Below are 27,864 nucleotides of genomic sequence, written 5' to 3' on the forward strand. Positions count from 1 at the left end.
TCGCTAACTGGAGTATGGATCTTTCTGATTTAGCAGTGGAGGATTTAATAGTGTTGTTGAGTAGCAGGTAGCTACAGTATGAGTGCCAATATGATGCTGTGAACCAAAAGTGAACATCTAGTACAAAGTAAAGAAACACTGTCAGTCCATCAGTCTGCTAACAGAACAATGACGTGATAAATATGGTTGTAGGCCGAGCTTACATTAGTTTCTAAAAGGCTCTGTTACCAAAACATTTTTTTTTTTTATCTTCCTCTGCAAAATAATAAGCTGATACGTTTCATTTCAAAGGTGGCTGTGAATTCAATGTTTATATTTTCATGCTGTAAATCTGGTCGTTTAATTCAAGTGTTCTACGCGGCCCTAACGCTGTCTATTCTTCATCTGTAATGATCAACAAATGAATTGCCTTTATAAAAACTAGAGGGACAGAGGTGTAGATCCTTCTGTAGAGGTGGGTTCAGACTACACCAACACAATGCTGTGATTGCATTTAAAGTCTAGAGAGGACTAAGAGGGCACAGATGAATTAAATGAAGTGAGCCAGAGATGTGTCCCTGCTTTCGCTCAAGCAAAACTTTTCGGCTATTCCGAGGCTTTATGGCTCCAATTCATGAATATACCAAGACAAGTTAATGTCTCTATATTGTTTGTTTAAGGTCCTGATAGGACAGAGTGTGTTATTGCAGCTCTTTATTATTGTTTTCAAATAGAGTGAAGCTTTTCGCACGCTGCAGAACAGAACTGCACTGACAACCTGGGTTAAAAATAAATCTACTAAAACTTTGTAATCAACTATTAGGTAGTGAATAGTTTGTGGTTTGTGTTAAGCTAATGCCATGCACACCGCATTTCCTTTTTGTTTCCTGAACAGACAAAAAAACAAAACATTTGTGGGCAAAATGCAAGGCATTGATGTAGTCTGAACACACCCTAAGGATCCCAGCCTCTTGTGCTGCATTCATGTCCAATGGGAGATAAAGTAGACATTTCCAACTTGAGATCATTACACATCTCAACTTCTAGGATTTAAAAAATGATTTGGCAATTTGGGTTTCTGGAACTTTCAGAATTCTGGTGTCACAGTTGAGAAAATACATGCAGGTAAGTTGTAGAGGTATATTTATCTGCTTTTTAAAACCCATTTTCCCTATCATGATAAGTCATTATGTGATCACCATGTTGGATTGACGGTGCAATGTCTGGTTTGGTATAAAACGTACTTTCAAAAGTACCGCTTGTAACAATTAAGAAACCAAAGTCAAAGTGAAAAACAGAAACACCTGTCTAAATTGTAGCTATCAACCGACAGTTGTTCCCATTTGACATGAATGCAGCATTAGCCTGCATGCTAACTAGGGAACTCACTGGGTTGTGGCCTAATGATGTTTCTCTAGCAAAACTAACATTCCTCTCTGTTGCCTTCCATTTCTCTTGCACTAAGTTACTACCATGCTCCAAAATAATATACTTCATCTTTGGAAAAAGAAGAAGGGATTCATCAATAACATACTGTAGCAGAGCTTGGTGCTTGTGGCAGAGATACATTGGCTCTGCACTACAACATTGGAGTAGAGGTAAGAAAAACATGTTCACCAAAACGTACAAGGCAGAGTGAATAAAAGCATGTGATTTAGCCTGCGAGTGGTAAAAAAGAAACCCAAAACATGTACTTTTACTAACCAGGTTAAACCCAGAATACAATGGACGAGGTGCATAGTTTTGCAGGGCACTAAAATGTGTGCCAGGACTGAATACAGCACTCATTAAGATTCAATGACTCGTCTACCAGCTGTGGAAAAAACTAAAATCTTTCATTGCGTAAATATCAATATGATAAACATATCTGCCGGCATCCTGTTGAGTTTGATGGTTAGAAGCTGATATGTTACAGGACGGGCCAGTGTGTGTGTGTGTGTGTGTGTGTGTGTGTGTGTGTGTGTGTGTGTGTGTAAGGGACCTCTTGTGTGTACTTTACTGCGATGCTACACAGAGGTATGAGAGGAGCATCAAGAAGGAGAGCAGGGACACTGGAAATGTCTGGAGCAGAAACAAACCAAAAACAAATCTCCAGAGAACGCTTGTTGAAGCCTCCAAGTGCTGAAAGCTGCCCCGAAGGCACACTACAAGTTTGTGTAAGGGCAGGCAGAGAGCCCAGGAAGACGAGCAATGTCATCTTTGTCCAAACGCCACCTCCAATGGGCCAATTTATTTGAGCTGGAAACTAAAATAAAGGCTTGTGGTTTAATTCCACATGCATGTTCCCCTGTGACTTTATCTGCAGAGGGATGCCTACCCAGTCTCCAGACAGGCCCCACTGCGTTCCTTGTGTTTCATATAGTAATATATTCATGTGTGTGTGTTTGTGTCTGGTGTGTGGTGCTGTGGTTTGTCGTAAGTCCCTCAGGTCAGAGGGGGGCCGCGGTCGCTACGGCGCTACGCCAGCGAGTAGATGGCGTTGACGGGCGAGGTGGCCTCAGAGCTCTCGTTGCCCTCCGTCTCGTCTTTGTCCTTCTTCACCGTGTACTGGCCGATGAAAGAGCCGTCCTCGTTGAACTGGCCGTCGCCGCCTTCGCCGTAGTCCACCAGACTGTCATCGCTTTCCTTCACATTGCCGTCCAGCGACGTCTGGCTGCCCTGCAGAGGCTTGTTGTCCTCGTCGCTGCTGCAAAGGTGGATGGAGAGCAGAGTGGAAGGTTAAAACGGGAGCAGGACGCCGGTTCACAGTGTCGGCAGGAGTTCAGGACCCTGTCCTCCTCATGGGCACGGGTTAAAAGGGGAAGTGAAAGGTTAAGCAGATTGCAGGTAAAGAAATGATGTTAATTCCTTGGTTTCAGCTGTTCTAACTCTTGGTGACTGAATGTTCAGGTCACTCAGATCTTATCAGACTAGAAATTAGACTTGTATGAGTCATTTCTTTTCCATTTATTCCTTAAAAGGATCAGGTTGAATAATATGAATACAGTACTCACATGCTATACGTCATTTGAAAGAGTTCTCTGTTTATTGTTCGTCTAACCAACCTGGCCATGAAGCCATTCTTCCATAGAGCGACTACACTCTAATTGATGGCTATGTTCTATGAGAAGATGCATTCTGAAGTTCAGCAAAAGCTTAAATGAGGCTTCAGCCAACTCAAGTGGATATTTGCTTTCTGGTAGTTGTTTGCAGGTTTATTTGGTTTACTTGTGTTTTGTCCTAGCAACAAAAATACATGCAATTATCAGGATCTATCCCTCCACAGCAAGGAAACACCATCTGTGTGAAAACACACACTGTAGAGATAATATCATAGTCAAAAGAAGATACCCACTCAATTTGCATAAAGATCAAGCGATAGTTTACGAGTACAAATAGTTTCAAATGTACATGTGACATTAACTTAATCATCTGTCCATATCGCGGATGTCCACAAAGACCTTTTACAGATGTCTGCGTGCAGTTAAAAAATTGTGTGTGGGTTGCGGTGATTTTGGCTGCTTTCTGTACCTTTTGGGCAGTTTCCCATAAATCTGAGTAGTGGGAAAGAGATTGACAGGACACTGAGTTCAGATTGGTAGGTTCTACACTCTGTTGCCCTGATTGGGTTACTTTCTGTCAGTCAAATCTGGCAACTCCATTAAGGACACCTATGAACCAAACCATGTGTGCATCCATTGGCTGTTCTGGAACAAATCTGGCAACATGGACGCTTTTTGCTTCCATCTACTGTTAGCAGACGCTTTGGCAAAAGGAGAGGATTGTACACTTCTTAGGACAGCTTTCATTCTGACGCGTACATATTGTGGGGGGACGCCACCTCAGCACTGGCGCCTTGTTTACCTCCTGTACTTCCCCAGATTAATGTGTAGTCGTGCTTCAGGTTAACAGCATCGTGACCCTTACAGACAGAAGACATGATTACAATTTATGGCATGTGAGTACTGTATCAATATAGACTGCAGATAATCCAAACCTGTCCTTTAAAAAAACAGCTGCATTAGCATTTGATACCAAAGATGCTTGTTGATCTATAGTTATAAATCGACTTTGCAGAACACTATACAGTATTTGCATCTATGTTTTAAAAGCAACCCTGTCTCCTGAAAATTGATGTTCAGATAAAACTTATTTGTTTAAAACTAACTAATTTTATAGGAAAAAGTTGCCTGAATTTAGATTGAATCTATCTGTAAGCGATTCACTGCCAATACAAAATGTTAAAACTGAATGAATCTGAAACGATCACTGTGAACATATTTGTTTTCATCTCCCTAATCCCTAAAGCTAACAACACATGGGATATGCTTGAATTATCTGTGATTACCTTGCTTTCTGTACAGAATAAGAACGTCACACTTCCTGGACCAGGACAAAAATACTACCAGTGGAATTACTACAAACATAAACTGAAGTAGATATGGAGTATTTGGTAGGAGACAGGGATGATTAAAAGAGATAAATACTGTCGTCAAATAATCAAATGAGACATTTGCATACACATGCTAAATGGTGGCCATATTCTGACCTGAGATCAAAGCATGAGAACTCCAGCGCACCTCATTTGTGGAGCTGTGATTGATTTCAGTTCAGAGCATGGCTGCATGTCTCCTTAATCTGACTTTCGGGGGGAAGAGAACTTCATGCATAGGAAGAAAGAGCTACAGACTAGCATTAGCTTTCTTGTCTCAGATCAAGCCAGCAGCATAACAGTAGGAGGTGCTTTCAAAGGATGCAAAGGTAAGATATTTTTCTGTTTGATATTTCTTTTCTACTCAGGTCTGTAATCAAACATTATGTATTCATTATGTATTCAGATTCATTCGGAGAGGACAGAATCTACACTGTAGCTTCTCAGAATCATCATGCTCCATGCTGAAACCTCAATGGGAACCATAGACATCATAGGTGTTAGAAACCAGACATGTTTATAATAAAAAAGTACACGGCAAATGCGGAGCAATCACAGTCTGACACAATTCAAACGCAGAAAATGTGACTGATCAAATTTTTTTTGCATTCGATCAAGGCAAGTGATGGCGTACATGGGACAAAAGTAACATTGTATAAAATGTACAAGTATAACAATTGAGAAAGTCCACTAAGGGCTGCTAGGACGGTTGGTGGATCAATCAACAAACAGGACTTTCACCCAGGAGACAGATGTTAGTGTTCAATGTGAAACCAAAAGTAAACTTATACTTTTTGCTTGTTATGTGATGTTGGTATGCTTGTTACGTAATGTAATAAAGTCCACTAATGGCAGTAGTTGATTATTTACACTAGTTACACAAACAATGGTCTTTTTTTTAAACCTTAACCATGAAGTTTTGTTTCCTAAACTTAACCAACTGTTTTACAAAGTTAACCATATGGCATTGTGGATTTCTGCGAGCCTGATATGAAACGTATTTATGAAACTTATTTATGGTTCAGAAACATACCCATTGTGTGCATCCCGTGCCAAACGTTCAATGCCAACATTCGTTCTGACGACTAGGTCTCTGTCTCTGTTTTCTCAGCAGCTTGGGCTGTATGTGAACAAGTTAGGTCACGAAAATGACAAAAGCTGCATACAGAGCCAGCATAGACAGAAACAACTGTCACTTTCAAAATACCTACAGACTGCAGACTGGGGGGGGCGGAAAGCCTTTTAGTCTTGCATCAGACTCAGTTTGAAGTGAGGAGTGTGCTCTGTGGTTCCATATGCTTGGAGTGTGCCAGCAGCGGATCAGAGGGACATCTCTCTATGCACCAGTGCCACTGAAGCGCTTCCAGATCCAATCTCTTACAGCTAATTAAATAAATGTGGCCAAGAGGCCTTTTTTATTTAACCGTCTTCCCAGGTCACATCTGCCAAAGCTTGATTCCATCTGCCGACCGTACTCCACCAGCAGCTTCAGTGACTGGGGGGGGCTTAAAGAGAGAGCCTTTTCAATTGAATTCAAGGTGAATTCAAGATGTCTTCAGAATGAAAGAAGGCAGGGTCGGGAATGATTCAATTATCTGATTAGGTGGATTTTTGGACTAGAATAGCAAAAACTGGGGGGGAAGTTACTTAGAGACTGGGAGTTAGTTTAAGATAACCTTCCTTAACACAGCTTAACATGACTATAGAGTCAGGAAGTCAACTCGTTGTGTTTTTGTTTTTGTTTACCTTGACAGATTTGTTTTTGGTTCATTGTACGGGTTCGATATTATTCATGCTTAGAAATGCTGTCATTTGTTAGATAAAACCCATTAGGATGTTAACAAACTGGAATGACTCCAACAGACATTAATCAATTCAAATGCACTGCAAACGAGCAATAGAAGGGTTCCTCAGAGCAGGATTAGGAGGACTCTTCTCCTTTCATACAGTACCTTTCAAGAGACCTTTTGGACCAATGAGGAACATAAATCCCAAAAAGAGACAGAGGACACAGACATAAAGTGGGGAGGGTAGAACAGGAAGACAGTCATGACACAGATGGACAACCAGACATGCACAAATACACAGATACTGAGAAAGGGGGGTGATTAGGACAACATAACAACAACAACATTTATATATATATATATATATATATATATATATATATATATATACACTTTTTGGGGGGGGTTACTAAATTGAAATCATCATAACCCTAATGGCATGAAACAGAGTAGATGTTTGAGCTTTGATTCACATAATAATAGTGGGGTTCTAATATCTTTGTCCATAATGTATGGGTAAAGGGCAGCATAGCATGTGTCAGGGCCATCTAATCCAGCTTGTTACAACTTGGCTCTTGTTTTAGTTTCTTTTTTTTTTAGTGGCCACTGATGTACCAGTTGCTGAGAAATGGGAACACGGGAACTTCACAACTAAAAAGTTTAATGGGGCAAGAAACCCAAGCAGTCAGACAGTTTGTTCCAGCCTAGTATCTATTACTACATATCTGACTATTGAACTCGTCATGATGTATGGATCCAATTGTACAATATCGATGCTCTTGTCTGGCAGCAGGGTTGAGCTGTAAACAAGTAAACAGCTTGTCCAAACCACTTCCTGTTGAGGTAAAACTGAAAGTGAGCTCGTCTGAAATGCCACCGATGAGCCTTCATAACGCAGGAAACTCACACGCATGTGACTACAACAACTACAGTGTGTTGAAAACATAAAGTGGTTCTGTAAATGTGATGGATATTCTCACTGTCCACCTTTGCATTTTTCTCTCAAAATAAATGTGGCTGACCTGCAAGTTTTTTTACAACCTGCATTTTGTCATTTGTGATGTTGCTGCATTCCCAGATCTCAGCAATTTGCAAAATGCTGATGGCCAGCTATGTAACTGAAGACCCAGGTTGTAAGAAATTAGATTTATCCTTTAACTACACTATACAATCTCATGGGTTTTTCATGCAAGTAAAACTTTTTTTATTAAAAAGAGATAATGATGTTTCATTCTTGTCCTGCACACTAAAACACTGAAGAACCTCAGAAAGAAGACAGAACGCAAAACCAGATAGAGCCTAAAGGAGAAGAAATACTGTCATTCCTGATGCTTTTACTTTGAAGTATTTCAGTAACACTCTCTATGAAGCCCATGTCTATAACACATTATTAACATACCTATAGTGTGTAATAATCTGTGTATAGCCCTGTTATCATAGGTCAAAATTATTAATAACAATTATCATAACACATTATAAAGCATTTTATAATGACTTGGTCAACTATCATAATACTTCATAATTGTTGGTCACTCACTGACAGTCACAGTTTTTATTTTGCAATAATCATAGTTTATTATAACTCCAATAGTACATTACAATATTTTTTATAAAGCACTATAAACACTGTTATAATGCATTTTAATGTGGTAAAATAAAATTCAATTCATGACTATTCATCAACAGTGACTATTTAGAGTAACTTCCTATCACAATATAATGCATTCTAACAGTGATCATTTTGCTTTATAAAGAGATAATATTGTATTACAACTATCTGAGTTACAACAAACTGTGAACTATGCAGAAAGAATGTCAATGAGTTAAGAGCAATTATGAAGTTTTATGATACTTGATCTTAAAAGTCGTAATAAAAGTCCTTATAATGTGTCATGGTTATTGTTATAAAGCATTGTGAATATTTATGTGTGCTTATACTTTTAATTAAACAGTGCATATGCAGGTTTTACACATGAAAATTCATGTTTGAAATTCATCATATACATGGTCCTCATAGAAAGTGTTACTGTATTTTTTAAGATTCATGGTTCCGAGGTCACATTTGTTAGTTCAATCTTTTGTCCCCTGAATGTTCCTCCAGTTGTTTGTTGCCTATAAACCAGTTCCTTAAGGGTGTCAAATTGTCCCAAACACAGATGGTCCTGCCTCTCTGCCCTCACTACCACCCAAATTGATTTCCCTCTCCATCTCTCACCCCAGGCACCTGGTGGCGGATGCTTTTTAAATGTCAGCCGGCGGAGGAAAAAACAATGCAATTAACCTCTAGAAGGGTAAAAAACATGTAACTGCCTTTGGCTGGAACAAAATAAAGGACAGGACGTCCCGTACTGTTCTCTCTGGCTGCTTTCTGGGATCACCTCCCCTCGTGCTGCTGGAACAGCTGATCCATGAAGAGCCTGTTATTTACAGTTCCAGACAAGCTCTTTCTCTATTGACTGATCCATATGCAGGTTAGGGTAACAGAGCTGCACAGGCAACAACCATTAAGATGAATAGACGTGTGTTATATTGCTCCAATATTGAGCTCTATGAAAAGCAGCTTTGAGCCATACAATAAAGCAATAAATGGAACTTCTGACTGTGCGGCAGGGGCCCGGTCTGTGTGTTTTAATTGCGCTTTGGCTGCTAATGTGCTCTTTCCATGAGATTCCATGAGAGCCTAGGGCTGAACCAATAAGGCTGTAATTAACCACAGGCAGGTTATATTTAGTTCTGAACATTATACAGCCCCAGCAGCTGCTCTGCAGTGCTCTGAGAGATAACACATCCTACCTGAAATATAATTTCCTTTCATCTTGTCCTACTGTGGATTGTAATTTTGTTCGTTTTATGTGCTAAGTATGCCAATTTAAAAGCAGAATATTCATCACCAGGGAGGATAGTTAGTGAGTAATCTGTTTTTAATCTGAGTATGACTCAGTTTGGGGTCTCACCTAAGAAGTGCTCTATTCCAACAACTGTGGCAGTGATCCCACCTGCTGCTTGTTTTCTTTTGTCCAAACCCAAGCACAAAGGATTTGTTTAATTTGTCTTCACGCTGACTTGTCACCAGGCAACCAGGCTTATTGAGGAACAATTCAGCATTTTGGGAAATACACATATTAGCTTTTTTTTCTCTACACTGGTAAAATGAAATCAACATCAACATTGTGATGTGTTTAGCCTAGCTTAGCATAACGATTAGATGCAGGAGGAAACAACTAAAATACATAAAAACGAATACATTTAAAGCTGATTGTTTAGTCTGTACCTAAACATAAATGTATGGACGAGTAGTGCTTTATACCTAAAGCTGAATCAGGAGTCGGGCTAACCAGCCATATAATGGCCCCTTCTGGACCTCCAGCATGAGCAGCATTGCCAATCTGTCTTGTAGTCTGGCAGCCTTCTTTAATAATGTTAAGAAAACTCACTTCATTCTGACAAAACATCCCAAACATCCAAAGTATTTATTTGAGTGATCAACCATGTGAATCGATGATACAGACTTCTAAACCTACTAGTAAGTGTAGCAGGCTCCTTCGAACCAATATCTATGAGGCTGATAACGCCTATTCAGTCCAATTGAAACATTAGAATACAAGTATATTTTACTGATTGTTTTGAATTATAACTACAGTGTGGGATCATCTCTTATTTATTGTGAAAATGTATCTCAGTACTGTCTCACTGCTGACTGAAACCAAGGAAACTATTCTAAAAGGTGGCAATATTTGTCTACCATTTTTTTCACTGGGTTTAGTTTAGAATAAACTGTCTTTCGGGGGACCAGCTGCAATAAAGATTTATATATACTGACTAATGCACGGCTCTGTCCGTCTTTCTTTGTCTCTCTGTGTTGTCACTTGGATGTCCTGTGACCATCATGGAACCAGAATGCTGCAGAACCAGGGAGCCCTGGCCTTAAAGATGGTTTGGTTGACAGTTTGACACCCATAAAGGAACCAAAGCCCTCAGCTGAAACTTGTTCATCTCTCCTAGTCACATTTAATCACTATGGTGTCAGCTACTTTAAATCATGTCCGTCACATTCAAGGAGTGCTTTAAAAACCAGGAAGGCCAGCTGAACAGCTTCTGCTAACATCTTGAATGGAATGTGTTTGCAGACTGACCAATGAGCCAGCCATGCATCAATCAGGCACATTGTCCTGTTTGGTCTCCTTAAATAAGCTGCACCTTATCCAGCCCACGTTCTCCCCAGCTCAGGGGGAAACACCTGCTCCCCCCGACATGCACAAGGGCCAAGAGAGATGCCGTGCCGAAAAACCAAAGTACCTGTTCTCGTTTTCGTTCCTGTCAGGGACAGACGACCCATTTCAGCGTGGGGGAGAGAGAGGACGAGACGTGAGGACACAAGGGAGACAGGGAGAGAGAGAAAAGGGGTTGTAGAGAGAGAAAGAGGGGAGGAGGAGGACAAGCTCCACATGATACATGCATGTAAAGCCTTGCATGCACACACACACACACATACACACACACACACACACACACACACACACACACAGGAACACACACAGAGAGCTGAGTGGAGCCTGGGTCAGAATCAGAGCAGAGCAATGACCTTGGCTGTAAGAGAAGGGTTGGGTATTACAGTAACGTTAGACTCATTATTGATTAAAGAGCTAAACAGGATCTCACACACTGGAGATAAAATGAATCACTCGGTATTAAACACAGCAGGTGATAATAAATGCAGATCCCGCCTCTTTTATCGTTCACAGCCATCATTTGAATTTCAACGCCATCAGATTCAGAAATGACTTACGATTAGCAAAAACACTTTTCGCCAAAGCAAAGCTACACAATGATAAGACATCCCCTACTGCTTTGGATTCTGTATGGACCATATATAGTCCACTAAAGACGGGATCCTTGCTGTTATGTGTGCTGTTATGGAGGCATTTATACTGTGATCCGAGGTCAGTAACATTCAGAGGCCCTTTTTCATTTCGCAGTTTCTACAGTTAGAGAGGAAAGTTTTAGTGCCACTCTCACACAGCGGAGTTACAACATGACATGTGCAGCTTGGATTTAGAAAGCAGGTTAAATTCAGCTTGTTTTTTAGTCAAAGTGGACACAGAACAGACGGCTCATTCTTCATTAAGAGGAATGGAGCCACAGAGATCAATGGGACCTGGAGGGAGGAAAAGACACATCACTTACCAACACATACTGTATATAATCATTTATTCTCAGAGAAGACCACTGCACAACACACACATGGGCCTTCTGTCACATAAGGAAAAGGTTTAAGACCTGGCATCAGATTAACAAAGGTGGTGTTAGGATGGCTAGCAGGGCGACATGGTGCCTCAATTGTTTGAGCTAGACAGCTTTCTTCTACACTAATAGGGAGATAAATATGAAAACACTATTCAAACAGTCGTTTGCTAAAAGCTAGCCAGCCATAGAAACGCCAGAAGGTCAACAGGTTGACAACAACACTGCTTTGGATGGTATTTCAGATGTTGGATAACGCTGGCTGGATTATAATAAGAGATTATATCTGCCTTCTGTTTCCTTCCACTTTCTCTCTGATCCCTTTTTTATTGTTTCACTTTAGCCAATTACAAAATACAGGGGTTATCACAGGTCATAAAAGCTACAAGCTAATGAAGGCTAACAGCTGCATTGGATACTTTATGCTTAGTCATCATAGAGCATCGAGTGGAAGATGTGATAATAACAACACCTGTTGCTTCTCAGTGGGTTCCGTACACAGAGCGACATGAAACGTGTCCATAGAGCCTAATAAAGCTAATTAAGCCTCTGAAAGCTTCAGTGTGGGGTGTAACTGAGTAGATAGGAGAGAAAAAGATGTGTTTTCAAAATGCGTTATTGTTGACAGGAACCCTATTCACCGTGATTCGTTACCAACTGAAGTAGGGCTACTTAGCGCTAAACTACTCTGCACCGCACCGCTCATACAGGATTTAACGCTGATAACGCTGTCCCCTAACCCACGGTGACGTAGCACCCACCCTTCGGTTCCTCCACTGACTGGAGAAGTTTCAACTCTACGCGGTACTGGGTTATTTGCCAACACCCAGCCCTAATGGTTAGCACACCTGGAGGACAAATGGATCAAGGCTGAACCTCCGTGCCCTAAAACTCCTTCATATTTGAAGCATTGTCTCTGAACTGAATCAATTTCTAGCATTAAAACCCTCCTCTGTGCTTCCATGACTTTCTTGTGACAATGTGGCATCTGTCTCTCTGCATAACGAATACCAGGTCTTTGTGATTTTGATGTTTTAAGGACATCATGTTTTAAAGGTCCAGTGTGCAGGATCTGGCCGTGTCTAGCAATGAGGATGCACCCAACTGTACACAGTATGTAGATATAAACAGCTCCTTCTAAGGTGACAAAAACAAAATAATTCTTATTTTCAGGGGATTATACACTAAAGAAAACATACTTAATCATTTTATATTCCATTTTTGGCAATAGATCCCCCTAAATGGTACACACTGACCCTTTAAAGTAAGCTCAACTAGCTAACCCATCATTGTGGGTGCTGCAGGGATGACATATTTTTGTAGGCCAACCCCAAAGGATAGCATTGATAGTCTTTGAAAGCTGAATGCAATCTGCAGAAATAAAAAGCCTACTTTATAATCTATATAGCTCTAATCAAACTACACACGGTCACATGAGCACAAGATCTCACGACGAGGCTGTATAGGCAGTTTAGTCGGCCTGATGACGTTTAGAAGTGGATGTTTTTAAGCCGCATTTTAGCAACCGATGTCGGTTGGAAATTTTTTTTATGACACACATAAAAGCTTCAAAATGCTTTACTGCATATTTTAAGAATAAAATCTCTGACGCTTTTGTGGACCATTGTCCTTATTTCAGGCATCTAGCCAAAAACACATTCAAAAACACATTGACTTTGAGATGAGGGAACATTTCTGTGTTTGAGGACTCATTCCTGCAGCACGTTATTGCTTTAACTGACTGAAATGTTTGTCTATAACACTTAGTCCTCAAACAGTTTACAATATGAGACCATACTACTCAGCTGTATTACAACCTGATTCAATTCCCTCGATCACTAAAAACTTAAAAAAATGAACATTCAAACAAAGCTAACCTCTGATGAAGGGGTTAGTCACATTGTGATATGTACTTACTGGTAATCAAAGGATCCGTCCTCTTTCTGATCTACTGGGTCCAAGGGGAGATCTTTTTTGTCACGGACTAAGGAAGGAAGAACAACAATGACTTGTCAGCATTCCACTGTTGTGGGTACAAACAAAACCATCCACATGTTGACAGGTTCCTGGAGTTAGTTCATCATTAATTCCTTCTGTTTGTCCTCACTGGTAATTCAGTTCATGTCTTTGTCTTCATTTTATTAACTGTTAACTAACACTGCCTCCCAATTCCATACGTAATTTCTGATGCTCTATAAATCATGAAACAACTCTGTGTCCTAAGTTACTTTACCATACAACTGAACTGCATTCTCAATTATGTTTCAAGGGTATTTTCTCCCGGATTAAACATGTGGTTAACGTTGTGAACTGAAACAAAGCAAAACAAAAGTACTTGGTCAGGTTTTGTAAAAGAATATGGTTTCGCTTAAAATTTCACACAGGACTTGAACAGCGGCCTCCCGGGTGAAAGTCCTGTGGGACATGTACACTTCATTAAGATGTGAATACATAAGCAACATGGGCTCAAATACATCCACATAGACGTATTCTATGTGGTACGTAAAAACAAACATAACCCGGGGGAAAAAACATTTCCCTCTAACATAATTGAGAATGCAGTTTAGTTGAATGTGAAAGCATTTGTTAGGAGACCAGGCTGCATATAAACTGATCCTATAAAGCAAACAGAAGTGGACTGGGCACTTTGTTGCCACAAGAGATGATAAATTGCTGCCGTTAAAAATTGAAAAAGTTAAAACGTGTTTCCATTAAATCCTGACTGTGTACTGTTTTCTGCCTCAGTAATTCATGTTTTCAGTAGTATGAATTAGAAACACAGCGCACTTTTTAAGAGACTTGCAAGCCTGTTTTAGTAGCAGTTATAGAACATTGGGTTGGGTTTGTAAGGTGTGTCAGTGCTTCAAAGACGTTTTACTCAGTGCAGTCACTTTTCTGTTATCATCTTTATTTGGTGTTAGTTCTTCACTTTTACATCACCTACCCAGATATTTTGCGAAACCAGTCGCGCAACCACCACCTAGACATTATAGAAACTGCAAAACATTAACAGGTCTCTCGCTTCTGTTGTTCCAAAGCATTGAATCATCACATAATGTAGATCAGCATCAATGTTGCATGTAGACTATTTCAATATTTGTCTGAACAAGGAAAATACAGTTGTTGTTTTTGTTTTGTGTTTGTTTGGGAGTAATAAATAGATTGACTGTGGTAATAGATCAAATATTCAACACTGTTACACTGGAATCTGTCAAACTTCCTGTTTGTCATAGAAGTGCGTCTTGACCTGGTAAATAGCAGCCAGTTCGATTGTTGGGCTGTTTGCTCAGTGATGACTTGTGTTTTATTTTCTTGTGCCAGTTGATTAAAAAGAGGTGCTGACATTTAGACTATTAGTCTGTTGTTTTCTCTCATAACTAATTCACCTAGCATAATAACGTTTCAAAACAGTTCATGAACTTAACAACTTCTATCGGTTACCAAGTAAATGCAGTAGTCACAGATAAAAAAATTTGCACAGCTTACATTAGCTTGTAATGGACTAAAGCAGGAAACATAAATCTTCACAGCAAATGACTAAAACCTAAATATCACACCAAATATAACAAGACATAATTCAAAATGAGTGCGGTTTGGTTGTTTTCCTTCGGGAGCGGTGGTATCTTGCAAATGCCATTACAAGCAAAGGAAATGGATTTTCTCACAGATATTCTGCCTCATGTACTTCTGTCAGGATATTAGTGACAGTTTGAGCAGATATGACAAAAAGGTTATTTTTATTAAACCTATCAGCTGCAGCTTTATAAATATCTGACATCTCAATTTAGTAATCACTTTAGCGCTAACTACTGAGTTTAGTAAGAAACATCTAATCACAAGATTTCATATTCTGTTGCTATGTTGGTCATTGCAGTCAGAGCTTAGAATTTAATCCAGTAAATTGAATCAACTCACCATTTTTGCAATCATTTTGCCACTGAATACAATGGGATGTTTTGTTCCTGGATTACAGTGAAGACAGTGTTCTGACTACTAGAACTATAGCAATCAGAGGAATTTACTGTCGCAAACTGGCAAAACAATCACATTTCTTAGAAATAAAATTGAAATGCAGTATTTTTACTCAGCACCATAACACCACCTATTAATATTGTTAAATGACCCAGGATTTGTACAGTGAGAAGAATACTGACTCCATCCACTTTGCTCCTGTATTAATGTAGCTTCAATCCATCCTGTGGACCTTTTTCTCACAGCTCTGTGGGGAAAATGTTGGTCCTCTAGTGGAAAGCCTTACCTGGGTATTTGCCCCCACGACTCCTCTTGATGAAGCAGACGATGAGGAGAATCAGTATGATGAGGGCAATGGCACACATCAGGCCAATGAACCAGCCTTGAGTGGCTATGTCTACCTGGTCTATGTAGGCTGGAGGCACACACACACACACACACACACACACACACACACACACACACACACACACACACACACACACACACACACACACACACACACACACACACACACACACACACACACACACACACACGGGAAAGAAGAGAAGAGTGGAAACACAGTGAGTGCTTTTCTGGACACAATGAGTCTGAGCTAACACACCAGACAAGCTGTTATCATCGCAGAGCGCTCGGCAGAAGTCAACAACTCAGAACCAACATCTCATTATTGGCCCCGAGCTCATATCCAGGATCTATAACAATAATGTGTTTGCCTTCTTTCCCATTACACAGTGTGTGGATTTGAGGAGGGGTGCGAGGGTTTGTGGTGTGAAAATGATTGTTGTTCAGTACAACCTGAAAGAACACACATTCTTTGACAGCTGCCAGAAATTATAACCCTGAAATGTTACAGATATTAGCACTGAAATAGAATAAATTACATTGTCCATCATAATTACCAGAGTATATGTCTCCATGACCATAACTATCTTAGGCTGCACTGCAGTATTGACAGCTTACACTTATTATTATACTCATTATGCCCATGCAAACTAATCAAAGAGGACCCTGGAGTTACATTTGTGAACAATATGAACATTTACCTGTCACAAGAGAACATGTGAGTTGCGTGAAAGTCTGATAATTCACAAAGTTCCATCTCACAGGAATGCAACTTTCAGTTCAACTTTTCATTAAGACCACAAGTCAAAGTTCATGACATAAAAAATATACATGTCTTATCCTGACTCACTTGAGTTTACCTTTGGAAGAACATGCATGGAAACAAAAAACCAAACCTGGTTTGGTCTTAAAGATGAGAGATGTGCTGCTGACGCTGTTGAGCTCATGGGAGACAACCCTCAGGTGGTACTTGGCGCCTGCGATCAGATCCGCCACCGTAATAGGGGGCTGCTGTTTCACCAGAACAGTTTTCACCGACTTGTTGCCTTGAAGACACAAGAAAGGGGCCGATCACACTCCAGGGGGTGTGGCCGTCGTTCCACAGACAAGGCTGCGCTGACTAGCCAGAGTCACAGCATCACGATGCTTTGCTGGAGACTGGTTTCTCCGAGTCAGAGCAGGGTCACTGAAGTGAATTGAGACTGATAACAATGCAGTGCCCATCCCCATCATAAGATCCACATCTAACAGTTTAGAAGCATACCCATGGTGTAGTTAGTACATCTAGCCATTATGTAGGAGGTGTAACTCTTTGAAGCTCAGTAAAGCTGACACCCTCTGGTTCAATTTCCTCTTTTACGGCTATATGTTTTCTCAAGGGCAAAGTTCTCCAGAAATCTGAAAATGTGAAGGGAAGAAGAAGAGGGGCCCAAGGAGCAGTGTTTCTTCATGCAAACCCATTACACTGTGGACTTCAGAGTCTCACACAACCAAACTGCCCCATGAATGGGCCACTGTGGCGACTGGGTTCAAATTCAACATTCACCATCTCGGGTAACATTGGGGTTGGAGGTGGCAAAGCATTGTTTTGTCTCAATCATTCACTGGCCCACACTTATCTCCATAAGGTCCAAACAAACAAATAAAAACAGCAACCTGCATCTTTCCTGTAGAAAGATGTGTCGGTCATGACCTGGCCAAGCTATGAGCATGACTCTGAGGTTCCAGTGAGAGGGGGAGCAGCACGAGGTGGTGACATCATGCACCATGCTGTCAACCATTGCTAAATATTCACGTATCCAACAGAACTCATTCCAAAGCCATGCTATTATCACCAGCCCGAAAACCAGCCAAGCAAACGTCTATGCAGACACAGGAGAAGACATGCCGGTCCTTCTTTACATACTGAATCAATGCAGTGCTATGAGGCTGAGGTTTAGTATAACAAGTACAGCATGGTGATCTTTATGTTTTTAAGTGAAAGCCAAAATGATTCAAATGTCTTTTTATTACAGCCCAGATGCCAGGAAGATACGTTGGCATTGTATGTTTCTGACGGGTCGTAGTGTAACCAGTGACGTGCAGACCATTATTAAAAAGTTACGTGGTCTAAGAGTTACGTGGTATAATAATGAAAGAAAAACAAGCAAGAGACTCCACTAAGGCTGGGTGGGAGTGTAGGACAAACTGGGCTTTCACCCAGGAGACTGCTATTTGGGTCCGACTTCATGCTTGTTACGTAAAGATTTCATGCTTGTTTCTTAACTGTATATAAGAAAGTCTGCTTAGGATGGTTATTATTTAATCACACTGTTACATTGTTACGTTGCGCTGATATGTTTTGTTTTTATGATGCATTGTTACGATGTTACATGTTTACATTGTTATGTTGTTGCATTACGCTGTTACATTGTAACCTTGTTACATTGTGTTGATATGATGCATTCTTACGTTGTAACGTTACATTTTTACAGTGTTGCATTGTTACATTACATTTTTAAGTTACATTGTTTAGTTATATTTTAACGTTACTACATTATCTTATCACAAAGTGTGGTCTTTTTTTCTAACCTTACCAAGTCATTTTGTTAAATTAACCAAGTGGTATTATTCATTACTGCAAGCATGATGTGAGGTTGATATAAATATATTTATGGAACTTATTTTTGGTTCTGAACTGTCATCATTCATCCTTTCCCGTATCCCATTGGACAAACATACAATGCCAACATTTTATATTCCTTATGTTCCCCTGCACTACTTCATGTTTCAAGACCGTATGGACTCACAGATGGTGAAGGTCTGATGAATAAATGGATTTATCTACATGTATGTACAAGAACAATATGGTAAATAATCCGATAAAAAATGGTATTTGAACAACGTTAGAGTCTCAATTAAGGGCAAGGTAAAAAGTGGGGAATGATGTATTTTCCCACAGCACTAAATACATCAGTACAACACCAGATTCCTGGTGACTCCTGACTCTGCTGCTCTTTTAAGTACAAATACTGTTTTCATTCACTAATGAAGTCTTCTCGCCTCTACTTTGCCACCCTTTGAATGGTGCTTAGCTACTGTAGGTAGAACTTAACACTGTCTGCAGATGTTTAATATGAAAAGCACATCAGGAGCAGGAGGGACTATGCCCTTTGACCAGCCTGAAGGATTTCGACGTGAAATATACATGCAGCAAATGCAGCATCATTTCAGTTTCATTTATGGTAGCTTAAAAAAAACAACTGATGTCATACCAATGGAGTAGGATTGGAAATGTCATTCATCCAGAATTTATTAAGAAACAGCTGAATTTGGAGGACGGGTTCAATAGAGCAGCCACTTAAATATCTTAAAATATATTGATGAAACAGGGGAAATTAGAATGATGTCAAATGCTCGTGATATCTGCCTGTTTCAGATAACAGAACGGTCCTCTATGTAGTTGAAATAAAATAATAAATAAATGTTGGCCACTATGTGATCACTTTTATATAAATAATTATATATTTGCTGGAATATATTATGTGCATACTGTATCTTCTGAAATGCAAGTCATGCATCATGGACCCAACATAATCAAGGGATGTATATGACAGTACTACAAAGTGCTCATGCTATGTTAACATGTTTATCATGGGAAAAGACTGATAGTACAATACAGGATGAGGGGATGATTATGGGAAGTGTCACAGGCCTCCTGCTACTCCTCACTTAGAGTCAAAGCTTTCAGATTTGACCTTGGAGAAGAGGGGATGGGTGGGAGGGGTAGAGACCATATAATCAGTCTCATCATCCCCCTCTCCTCCTCCACTCTCTCCCTTTCTCTTTCTATTCACATTCAGACATCATTAAGAATTAAAGCCGTTGGCCAAGTGCATGAAAAATACATCCTTCAGATCACAGACTGTTTAATTGGTAGAGAGCAATAACAGAGAGTCTATAAGTGCTGGACTATCCATTCTCAACAAGTCCTAGGATTTCAAAAATGGAGGGATGAGGTGTTATAAAAGCAGACTGCTTTGGGTGCGCAACACCCAATCCAAAGCAGAAGAAAGTGATTATGGAAGCGTGGACGGCCAAAGGAGTGACACATTCAAGCAGCGATTCAGACAAAGCAAGCAGAGCAGCCCATTCACAGAGCACAGGAGTCATTGGAAGCCAGGCAGCGTGTTGAAAGAAGCCGTTGTGATGGAGCACTGCACAGATTGTAGTGACATGAAGGTGATCAACATTTTCCCACATATAAAGACAAGACAGAGATAGAAAGAGAGAAAGACACACAGAAACGCAGACTGTGGAATGTTGTGGCTTCTTTTTTAACAGATCGAGACGTCAGCCTTTATGTGAAAACATCACATCCTTCAATGAAATGTAGAACAACGAAGCAGCAGCAGCTGCTGCAGATGAAGCTGATCTTTGGTGAGATTCAGTGGGCGTTAATGGCCATTATCAGCGGCTATTGCTACCAGTCTAATGCTGCAGGCGGACCAAACTGCAGCTACCCCAATGCTAAAGTAAAAATTTAAATTTTAAGTAGAAACAAAACAACTTTTTGGATAGATTTAGGAAAAGATCGTGGTTTGGGTTCAGATAAGTATTTAGTAAGTTATGTAAAAAACTACGGTAAAATAGCAGTCCGACTTTTGGTTTAACATGGGACATGAACCACAGTCTCCTGGGTGAAAGTTCTGTGTTGTCACCAACCACAGTCCTGATTTCGTCCACCTCCTGTTCTTGTAATCATATCGATGATCAACCGTGTCAATAGATGAATCCTGTGAATCTCCTCGTAGATGTAGCAGGTCTAAGCCGCATATCTATGAGGCTGATAACCACCAATAACGCCCATTCAATCGGCTGATGACATTTGACCCAGGTGAAAAAATATATTTTATTTTATTTTTCTTCTCATTTCATCTGTTTCCTCTTTATTATCTGGCCTCATCACTTGCTTGTCTTGTCAGCAAATGGTTGCCTAAAAGAGCTCTCCATTAAAGTTGCTTTGGACATCAGTAAGACAATGACACATTTCAGCAATTAGGGATAAAAAAACAAAAACCTCCCATTGAGTCTGTATGAAAAAAATAAGGTATCAATTATTTAATGAGAAGGCCCCTGAATCATTCTTGAGTTTTTCCAATTCGGAGGAGGGGGACGGGTGTGTTATCGTAATCAAAATGCTGCTAACAAGATTGAATGTAATTTAGAGGTGCAGAGGAAACATAGTCTAGTGGGTATTTCTGTAAATAAAGCTGAACTGAGAGAGTGGGCTGGAGTGCTGCTGTAGATCAAGGTGTCTTTCACATCTAGTCACTTATCTAATCCTCAGCACTGAAAAATATTAAAGAAATCTAGTCTTTGATAGGCACTTTTAAAGATGCAATAATCAAGGTGGGTTTATATGCCACTCTGGGTAAGAACCCCACAAAATGCTAAAGATCATGCAAATTAGGCAAATGGGGGGGGTTTACACGCCCCAAACAACTGTGAGAATTAACCAAATAGAAAATTTAAGGGCCTGGCTAGCAAAGCAGTCGGATAAAAGGTGCTCAAACGCTCTATAGCTGATGGGTTCTGCAGAGCTGGGTTCATCACTACAACCAGTGGCCCATTGTTGATATAAAATATATTTATGGTGAGGTTTTAAAATGAGAGCTGAGAGAGTCTAGTAGATTCTCATTAGTGTCCCGAACTTTTGGCCTGATCTTTGAAATATTGCCTTTTTCTTCTCCTGCTCCTTTTAGCATCTCACTACTCTGGCTGTTTTAGCCTTTATTAAAGAAGTTCAGATCTAGTTGTTGCTTTAACTCAATGTGGGCTTGGTCTGGTTTCTTACTGTCCAGTGTGAACTCTAGCACAAACTCGCTGCTGCCGGCCGGGAAGTTGTGTTTCCAGCTGACGTTAGCGTAGTTACTGTTAGTCTCCACCGTCAGATTCCAGATCTCCCACCCTTGGGCCACTAAACAAGGGGGAGGGGTCAGGGGTAAAGGGTTGAAGGTCAGGGGCAAAGGGCAGAGATTGCACAGTTACAAAAAACCATACAAAGGGCTCTATTAAGACCTATGCATGGTGCTAGCACTAAGGGAGTCTATCTACAAGAATTATCATCCAGATCATGGTCTGCTCAAACCCAGAACAAAATGTTATATGTTCATGGACAGAAAATTCCCCTGAAAGAAAATTCCAGAGGATCTTTTCAATTCATGACACTTCACAATGTTTACTTCTGGTTTAGAGTGGACTAAAAACTGAAGACTAAAAACTGAGCTCTGCCACTATCACAACCCTCATCACTCTAAAGTGTTGAAGGGTACTCTCTCCAAGACCTTTACACTTATCAACATCCATTAAATCATAAAGAAAAGTTTGGATTCTCACTTCCTGACCAGGAGGACAGTTGCTGGCTACATCCCAATATTCTGTAGTAATTCCCCACTCTTTGTATGGTAGGTACAGCACAGCTTATCGGAATGCAGCCCTGATGTAGTCTCCTGTTTGGTCAGGTTGGAGAAGACAATGTCTTTTGATATCCATGAAGCCAAACATTGGTCGACTAAAAACACTAGAGAGACAGTAGAAACCACAGTGGGACAACAGCATGTACCCAACACATTCTGATCGGTACGCTTGAAGGTGACCAGCTCAGGAGTTGTGGTGGTAGTGGTCGCCTCGGTTGTAGTGGTGGTGGTGGTAGAAGAAGTAGTAGTAGTAGTAGTAGTAGTAGTAGTAGTAGTCGGAGTCGGAGTTGTCGGAGTGGTAGAAGTTGAGGTACTAATGGTTGTAGGAGCGATGGTAGTAGGAGGAAGAGGAGCGAGAGGAGGAGGAGTAGGAGAGAAAGCTGAAGCCACGGAGGCGTCCGTAAGCTCAACTACAAGGGAGGAGGAGGAAGAGAGCAGAGGGTTAAAGACATGGCAGCAGGACCATCACACAGTGACACACACAGTGACACACACAGTGACACACACAGGAGAGAGTCGACGAAGCCCTGAGCTGAATTCCTCACAAGCAGCACTGTGTACACATCACACACGCTTTACCAAGGCACCATGAGTCAATAAACAGTATTCATTTGTGTTGAAGTGTTTCCCACTTCATCTCTGCTGGGAACCAATCCCACTACATCAGTGTCCTGCATGGACTTAGCTTCCACTGCCACCAAGAGGACAGATGCTGATATAACAACATATCGCTATGTTTCCTGGAAGGCGCATACTGTATTTATTAATAAGAGCTGCTGTGGAGAACCCCAAACTGTTTCTTCAAGTATTGGTGTTGGTATTTGGTTGCATTATAGGAAATATAGGATCCAGCATTTTCTCCCCTCCTAGGGACGAAACGCAAAGATATGGCAGTGTCTGTGGCTTCCATTTTGACCCCTATCATTTTAAAATATGCCTCTCACGAATGCAATTTAAATTTCCCAGAGTGCCCTTTTCAGTATTGCTCCTCTCCTGTATTGACCAGGAGGACCTCATGATGTACACTTACATGAGGTCCTTTTTTTCATAAATTAAAGACAAAAAAGAATACATACAGACATGGTTTTATCTATTTTGTGACTTTTGTTACACTCTGGTGCCCTCTTGTGGGGGTGAATTAAGGTTTGTTCACTCCTACTGTACCGTGAAGTTGAGGTCATCTTCAGCCAGTTAAAGGGCCCATTATTGACCTTTTGGCCCCACCCCGAAAATATTTCGATCATACAACAGCCTCAAACCCTGGCAAGCATGCTTGAATCACCGGGCCGGATTCCAAGCATTACCTTAGACCGCCATGCGAGGGAAAGAGAAAGTACGACGGGATGATGGGAACATCAGCATGTTCAGCTGTTACAGCCTAGTGACGTAGGCCTATTCAGCCTAAAGCTCCAAACAACCTTACCTGTTATCCTCCGTACTGTATGTAGACATGGACCAAATGAACAGTAGCAAGGACAAAGATGGCAGAGTGACATAACTTTTGAGAAAAGCTCGTAAGCGACGCAATCAAGCCGGTGAGTGAGTGCCTAAGCCAACTACTGATGGAGTTTTGTTTGTGTGTCATCCCCAGCACACTCAACACGTCACATCATTCATCAGTATGTGACATCTTGATGCACACACACATACACACACACACACACACACACACACACACACACACACACACACACACTCCCTAAACAGCAGTGTCATCATGACTTTGTATCATATGACGACTGAAAAACTAAACGCATTAGCCACTGCACAGGGCTAAGTTGCGTCTCATGGCAGACAGGAAGAGGCAGTTGTGAGATTGCATTATACCGGTGCGCCATCAGGGATCGGTTCAGGAATCAGAGGTTAAAGGTCAACATAAATACAAATGGCTCAAGGCAGGATCCTACAGCAGCTATCAGTGTCTAGTAGAATATGTTGCCAAAGATTTGTAAAATATCTTTTGTAATGGTTTCATTTTCAAATAACTGTGTGTGTATGTTTCACTCAGTGAGCGTGTTAATCATAGAGGAAAACCTGAGCATGTTGAGTGTCCTTCAATCCCTGACAGCACACAGCAGCAGGCAAACAGCAGCTTCACATACAGGGGGAGATGGAGAGGTGATGGAGGTGAAAGGAAGACAATGCAGCGTTGACAGCAGTTCAGTCCAATAGCAACAACACATATCATTTTTGATTTGTGTTTTGATTTTGAGTTACTTAAACGGACACAGAAATGCATACCTTTTTATTGTTTTGGTCTTTTTAAAATGGGTCTAAACTAATCTAAATGGCAAACAATAAAGTAATCAATTATAAAAAAAAAACTATTAGATGTAGTCTTATGTGATTGATCCTCTTTAAATCAATCATTTTTCACATCAAAATAACCAAGTACCTCATGTACACCGATCACCCAATCAGTTCGCAAAGTTCCTGATGTAAACATTTTTTTAACTATCAATCTTGAAAGGAAATAGTTTGACAAATCAACTAAAGGCCCAGCACTTATCTGAGCATCTGTTGACATGTGAGCTAAACAGCTGTCATGATTTCATATATTATATATTATATGTATTATATATATTATCATATTCTCTATAATAATATATATTGTATGACACATCAACATATCTATATCCATAACCTAGGATATTCAGACAGGATTTGTCAAACATTTTACACTTACATAAATCATTAATATAACAATAACAATAAAGTGATATCAGGATTATTGATTGTGCCTTCAAGCTTTCATTGTTAACAATAATGTGAATGAAAAAGCCAATATCCAGTCATCGCCATAGCTTCCTGTAGGCTACCATACACAGGCCTTGCATATGTATATAAATAAATGATATATAGATGATTATGTAAAAATAGTGAAGCTCTCCCTCTGTTGCCCACCAGGGTGAGCTGAAGGAGGTGGTAGGAGTGCACTTCAGTGGATAATATAATGAAGGTGGACTTCACTGCTGCTCAGTGTTAACATGGACAGAGAGAGACAGAAATGGAGGGGGGGGGGGGGACAGGCAGCAGGCACACTGCACTTCTCATTCCCCATTACCTAGAGCTGTAGAGTCAGTTACGTTTTCTGCCAACAAAAAGAGAAGTGGAGACAGGAGAGAAGGGACAGGTGTGAGAAAGACACAGAGGGACAAAGAGAACAAGACAGCAGCTGGTCATTCCCCACTGATGGAGGTCCGTTCAGGTTGTGAGGTATCTGCCTCCGTCAGACTTCTCTTTGGAACTTTCTACTGAGGAAAATCTCCTGATGGAAATTGCTCACAGTGACGTCTGTGGGTTATTTTAAGCTTTTGCTGTTTGAATTTTTTCAAACAAAATCATGTACACCAAAAACTAAATGTCTTACATCTCTCAATAGCAAACACTATACAAACTCTTCAAAAAAAAGTGTTGCTGCATCACAACTTTGGAACAAGAACACCAAATAAATGGCTCTTTCAATATGCCAACTGCTCACAGATAGAGACAGACTATGGAGACGTATGCAGTGAGTTTATTCTCAATACAGGAGGGTCTACAATCTGCTTCAGATGAATATATCCAGGATGTCAAACTGGTTCAGCAGTGAAAACAGGACTAAAAGATAAAGATAGAAGCTAAAGCTAGAGATCACAGTGTAACAGTGATCCACCACGTCACCTGGTGATTGAGACTGAAGCTAATGAATTGAAGGAGCAACAGTGTTCCTGTTAAGCTGAGTAGGTCTTTATTCACTGTTACAAACATTAAAAAGCTAAAGCAGCATGTGTATACCTTCAGTAGCTAGCATAGCATAGAAGTGCTAAAGCTAGTTAATGATGTGCTAACGTACTCTGCTGATGTAAGCTTCACAGGTTTTTAGGTAGAAACCTATCCCTCCGGTTAACTAGTATCACTATTACACCAATGTCTCCAAATTTGCCCTCTGTTGTTGTTCACACCAAAGAACACACCTGAATTCTATTTACAGTGCAGCTGTTATGCAAATGTTGATAACTTAAGTTGCTGATCCTCCTCTGATCCAGATGTGTGTCAATGTGTGTGTATGTATGTGAGTCACAACTTGGTGTGCTGATAATGTCATCCATCAAAGAAAGAGCAGTTCTGTCTCCATCTGGTACCCTTACAAAGAGACCTGTGTTCACTAAAGGGCAACGACCTCATTCACTGCCTACCTCTATGTCTCCGTCTCTCACACACAGTGATTCTCAGGTAGACACACTATAGAACCGATGTGGTTCCTATGCAGAGAAAAAGGGTCTGGAAACAGTGTAATTACACAGTTAAAGATATTATTCAGCAGAGTGTAGGTTAAGAGTTAGGAGACAACGCTGGACACGCTGTGTGAAAGGGACAATCCCACTAACTATAGTGGTGAACTGGGTCAGAGATGATCCTGTTGAACTTCTACATTTCTAAATCTATTATCTACTACTAGGAAAATTTCAAGTTGATGAGTGTAGTGAAATGTGTTCAAGGATATGCATTGGATGTGTTTTAACTCTGTTATGTTGTTCATTCTGTACACATGACATCTATTTCATTCTGTCCATCCTGGGAGAAGGATCCCTCCTCTGTCGCTCTTCCATAGGTTTCTTCCTTTTTTCTCCCTGTTAAAGGGGTTTAAAAGGTTAAAGTGTTTTTCCTGTACCAATGTGAGGGTCCTGGGACAGAGGATGTTGCATGTGTACAGATTGTAAAGTCCTCTGAGGCAAATTTTTGATTTTAGGCTATACAAAATAAACTGAATTGAATAATATTTGATTCTTACTGCCTCTCATCACTGAGAGCTGTAGCTCTAACTGGTACCATTGATTCCTTCTGAAGACTGAAAGCTAAAATAACACCTCATAGTTTCACATGGTTTCATGTTAATAAATGACTCAGTCCTTTTCTATGACAGCTTGACACTGTGGTTTTTAGTGAAAGATACATGGAACGATGTCGCTCTATGACACAGAGGAATTAAATATATCCAGCTTTGGCTATTCATTATAGGTCTAGGTCTTTTGATTGGATTTGTCAAAAATAAGAAAAATATATAGATTACTGCCTTATCCTCATCATTTAAAATCAATGGCTGAAATATAAACAGTAAGAAAAGTGGTGGGCAATAGTTCACAGTTTGATTGAGTCTGATAGACTATTAAATGTAAGGTGTTTTCTGTCACTGGCTGCCATGTAAACCTTGGTGAGTTTTAGTGTTTCAGATGCCTTCCCACCCAAAACAAGAATAACATTATTCTTTGGGACGTGCTGAATGTGAGGTGTTTTTTGGCGAACAAATCGTGAAATTTTTAAACGTATAAAGACTCACCTTCATTGGCGAAGTGCGGGGACTCCTCAACAAAGAACTCCCCTGCTCCCACCTGGGTGAGCGCTGACAGGTAGAACTTGTATCGGGTGGATCGGTCCGGCAGGCGGAGGGTGAACTGTGTCACGTTAGGAGGGAGAGTCTCCAACTGGGTACGAGCCACTCTGGAGCCATTGACTGCACGCACACAAACACAAACATTCACAGAAGAACGACAGAGAGGGACAGATGGGTTGGCTCATAATCATAATTATTCCAATAATCTCATAGGGGAGTCTGGTACCACAGCAACTATAAACTTTCTCCTCACTGATATTCCTTTTGACCGACAACACATGAGCAGCACTTTCA

At 40.5% G+C, this 27,864-nt stretch overlaps 1 protein-coding gene across 1 annotated transcript in view; it reads right to left on the bottom strand.

Moving 5' to 3' along the window:
* Positions 1 to 1,876: 1,876 nt before the first annotated feature.
* nfasca (neurofascin homolog (chicken) a) overlaps positions 1,877 to 27,864 on the bottom strand; it is a 60,854-nt gene continuing 34,866 nt past the window's right edge. Inside the window, exons 22-32 of the mRNA XM_054616061.1 lie at positions 27,503 to 27,690; positions 22,847 to 22,867; positions 22,702 to 22,723; positions 22,343 to 22,606; positions 21,575 to 21,697; positions 16,635 to 16,784; positions 15,677 to 15,805; positions 13,336 to 13,402; positions 10,474 to 10,491; positions 8,527 to 8,538; positions 1,877 to 2,665 (exon numbers count right to left, since the gene is read on the bottom strand). Of these exons, the coding sequence (XP_054472036.1) occupies positions 2,437 to 2,665; positions 8,527 to 8,538; positions 10,474 to 10,491; positions 13,336 to 13,402; positions 15,677 to 15,805; positions 16,635 to 16,784; positions 21,575 to 21,697; positions 22,343 to 22,606; positions 22,702 to 22,723; positions 22,847 to 22,867; positions 27,503 to 27,690 (1,223 nt within the window). The 3' untranslated portion in view covers positions 1,877 to 2,436. The remainder of the gene's footprint in view (positions 2,666 to 8,526; positions 8,539 to 10,473; positions 10,492 to 13,335; positions 13,403 to 15,676; positions 15,806 to 16,634; positions 16,785 to 21,574; positions 21,698 to 22,342; positions 22,607 to 22,701; positions 22,724 to 22,846; positions 22,868 to 27,502; positions 27,691 to 27,864) is intronic.

Source organism: Anoplopoma fimbria, chromosome 17, assembly GCF_027596085.1.
Source record: "Anoplopoma fimbria isolate UVic2021 breed Golden Eagle Sablefish chromosome 17, Afim_UVic_2022, whole genome shotgun sequence".
NCBI classification, from domain to species: domain Eukaryota; kingdom Metazoa; phylum Chordata; class Actinopteri; order Perciformes; family Anoplopomatidae; genus Anoplopoma; species Anoplopoma fimbria.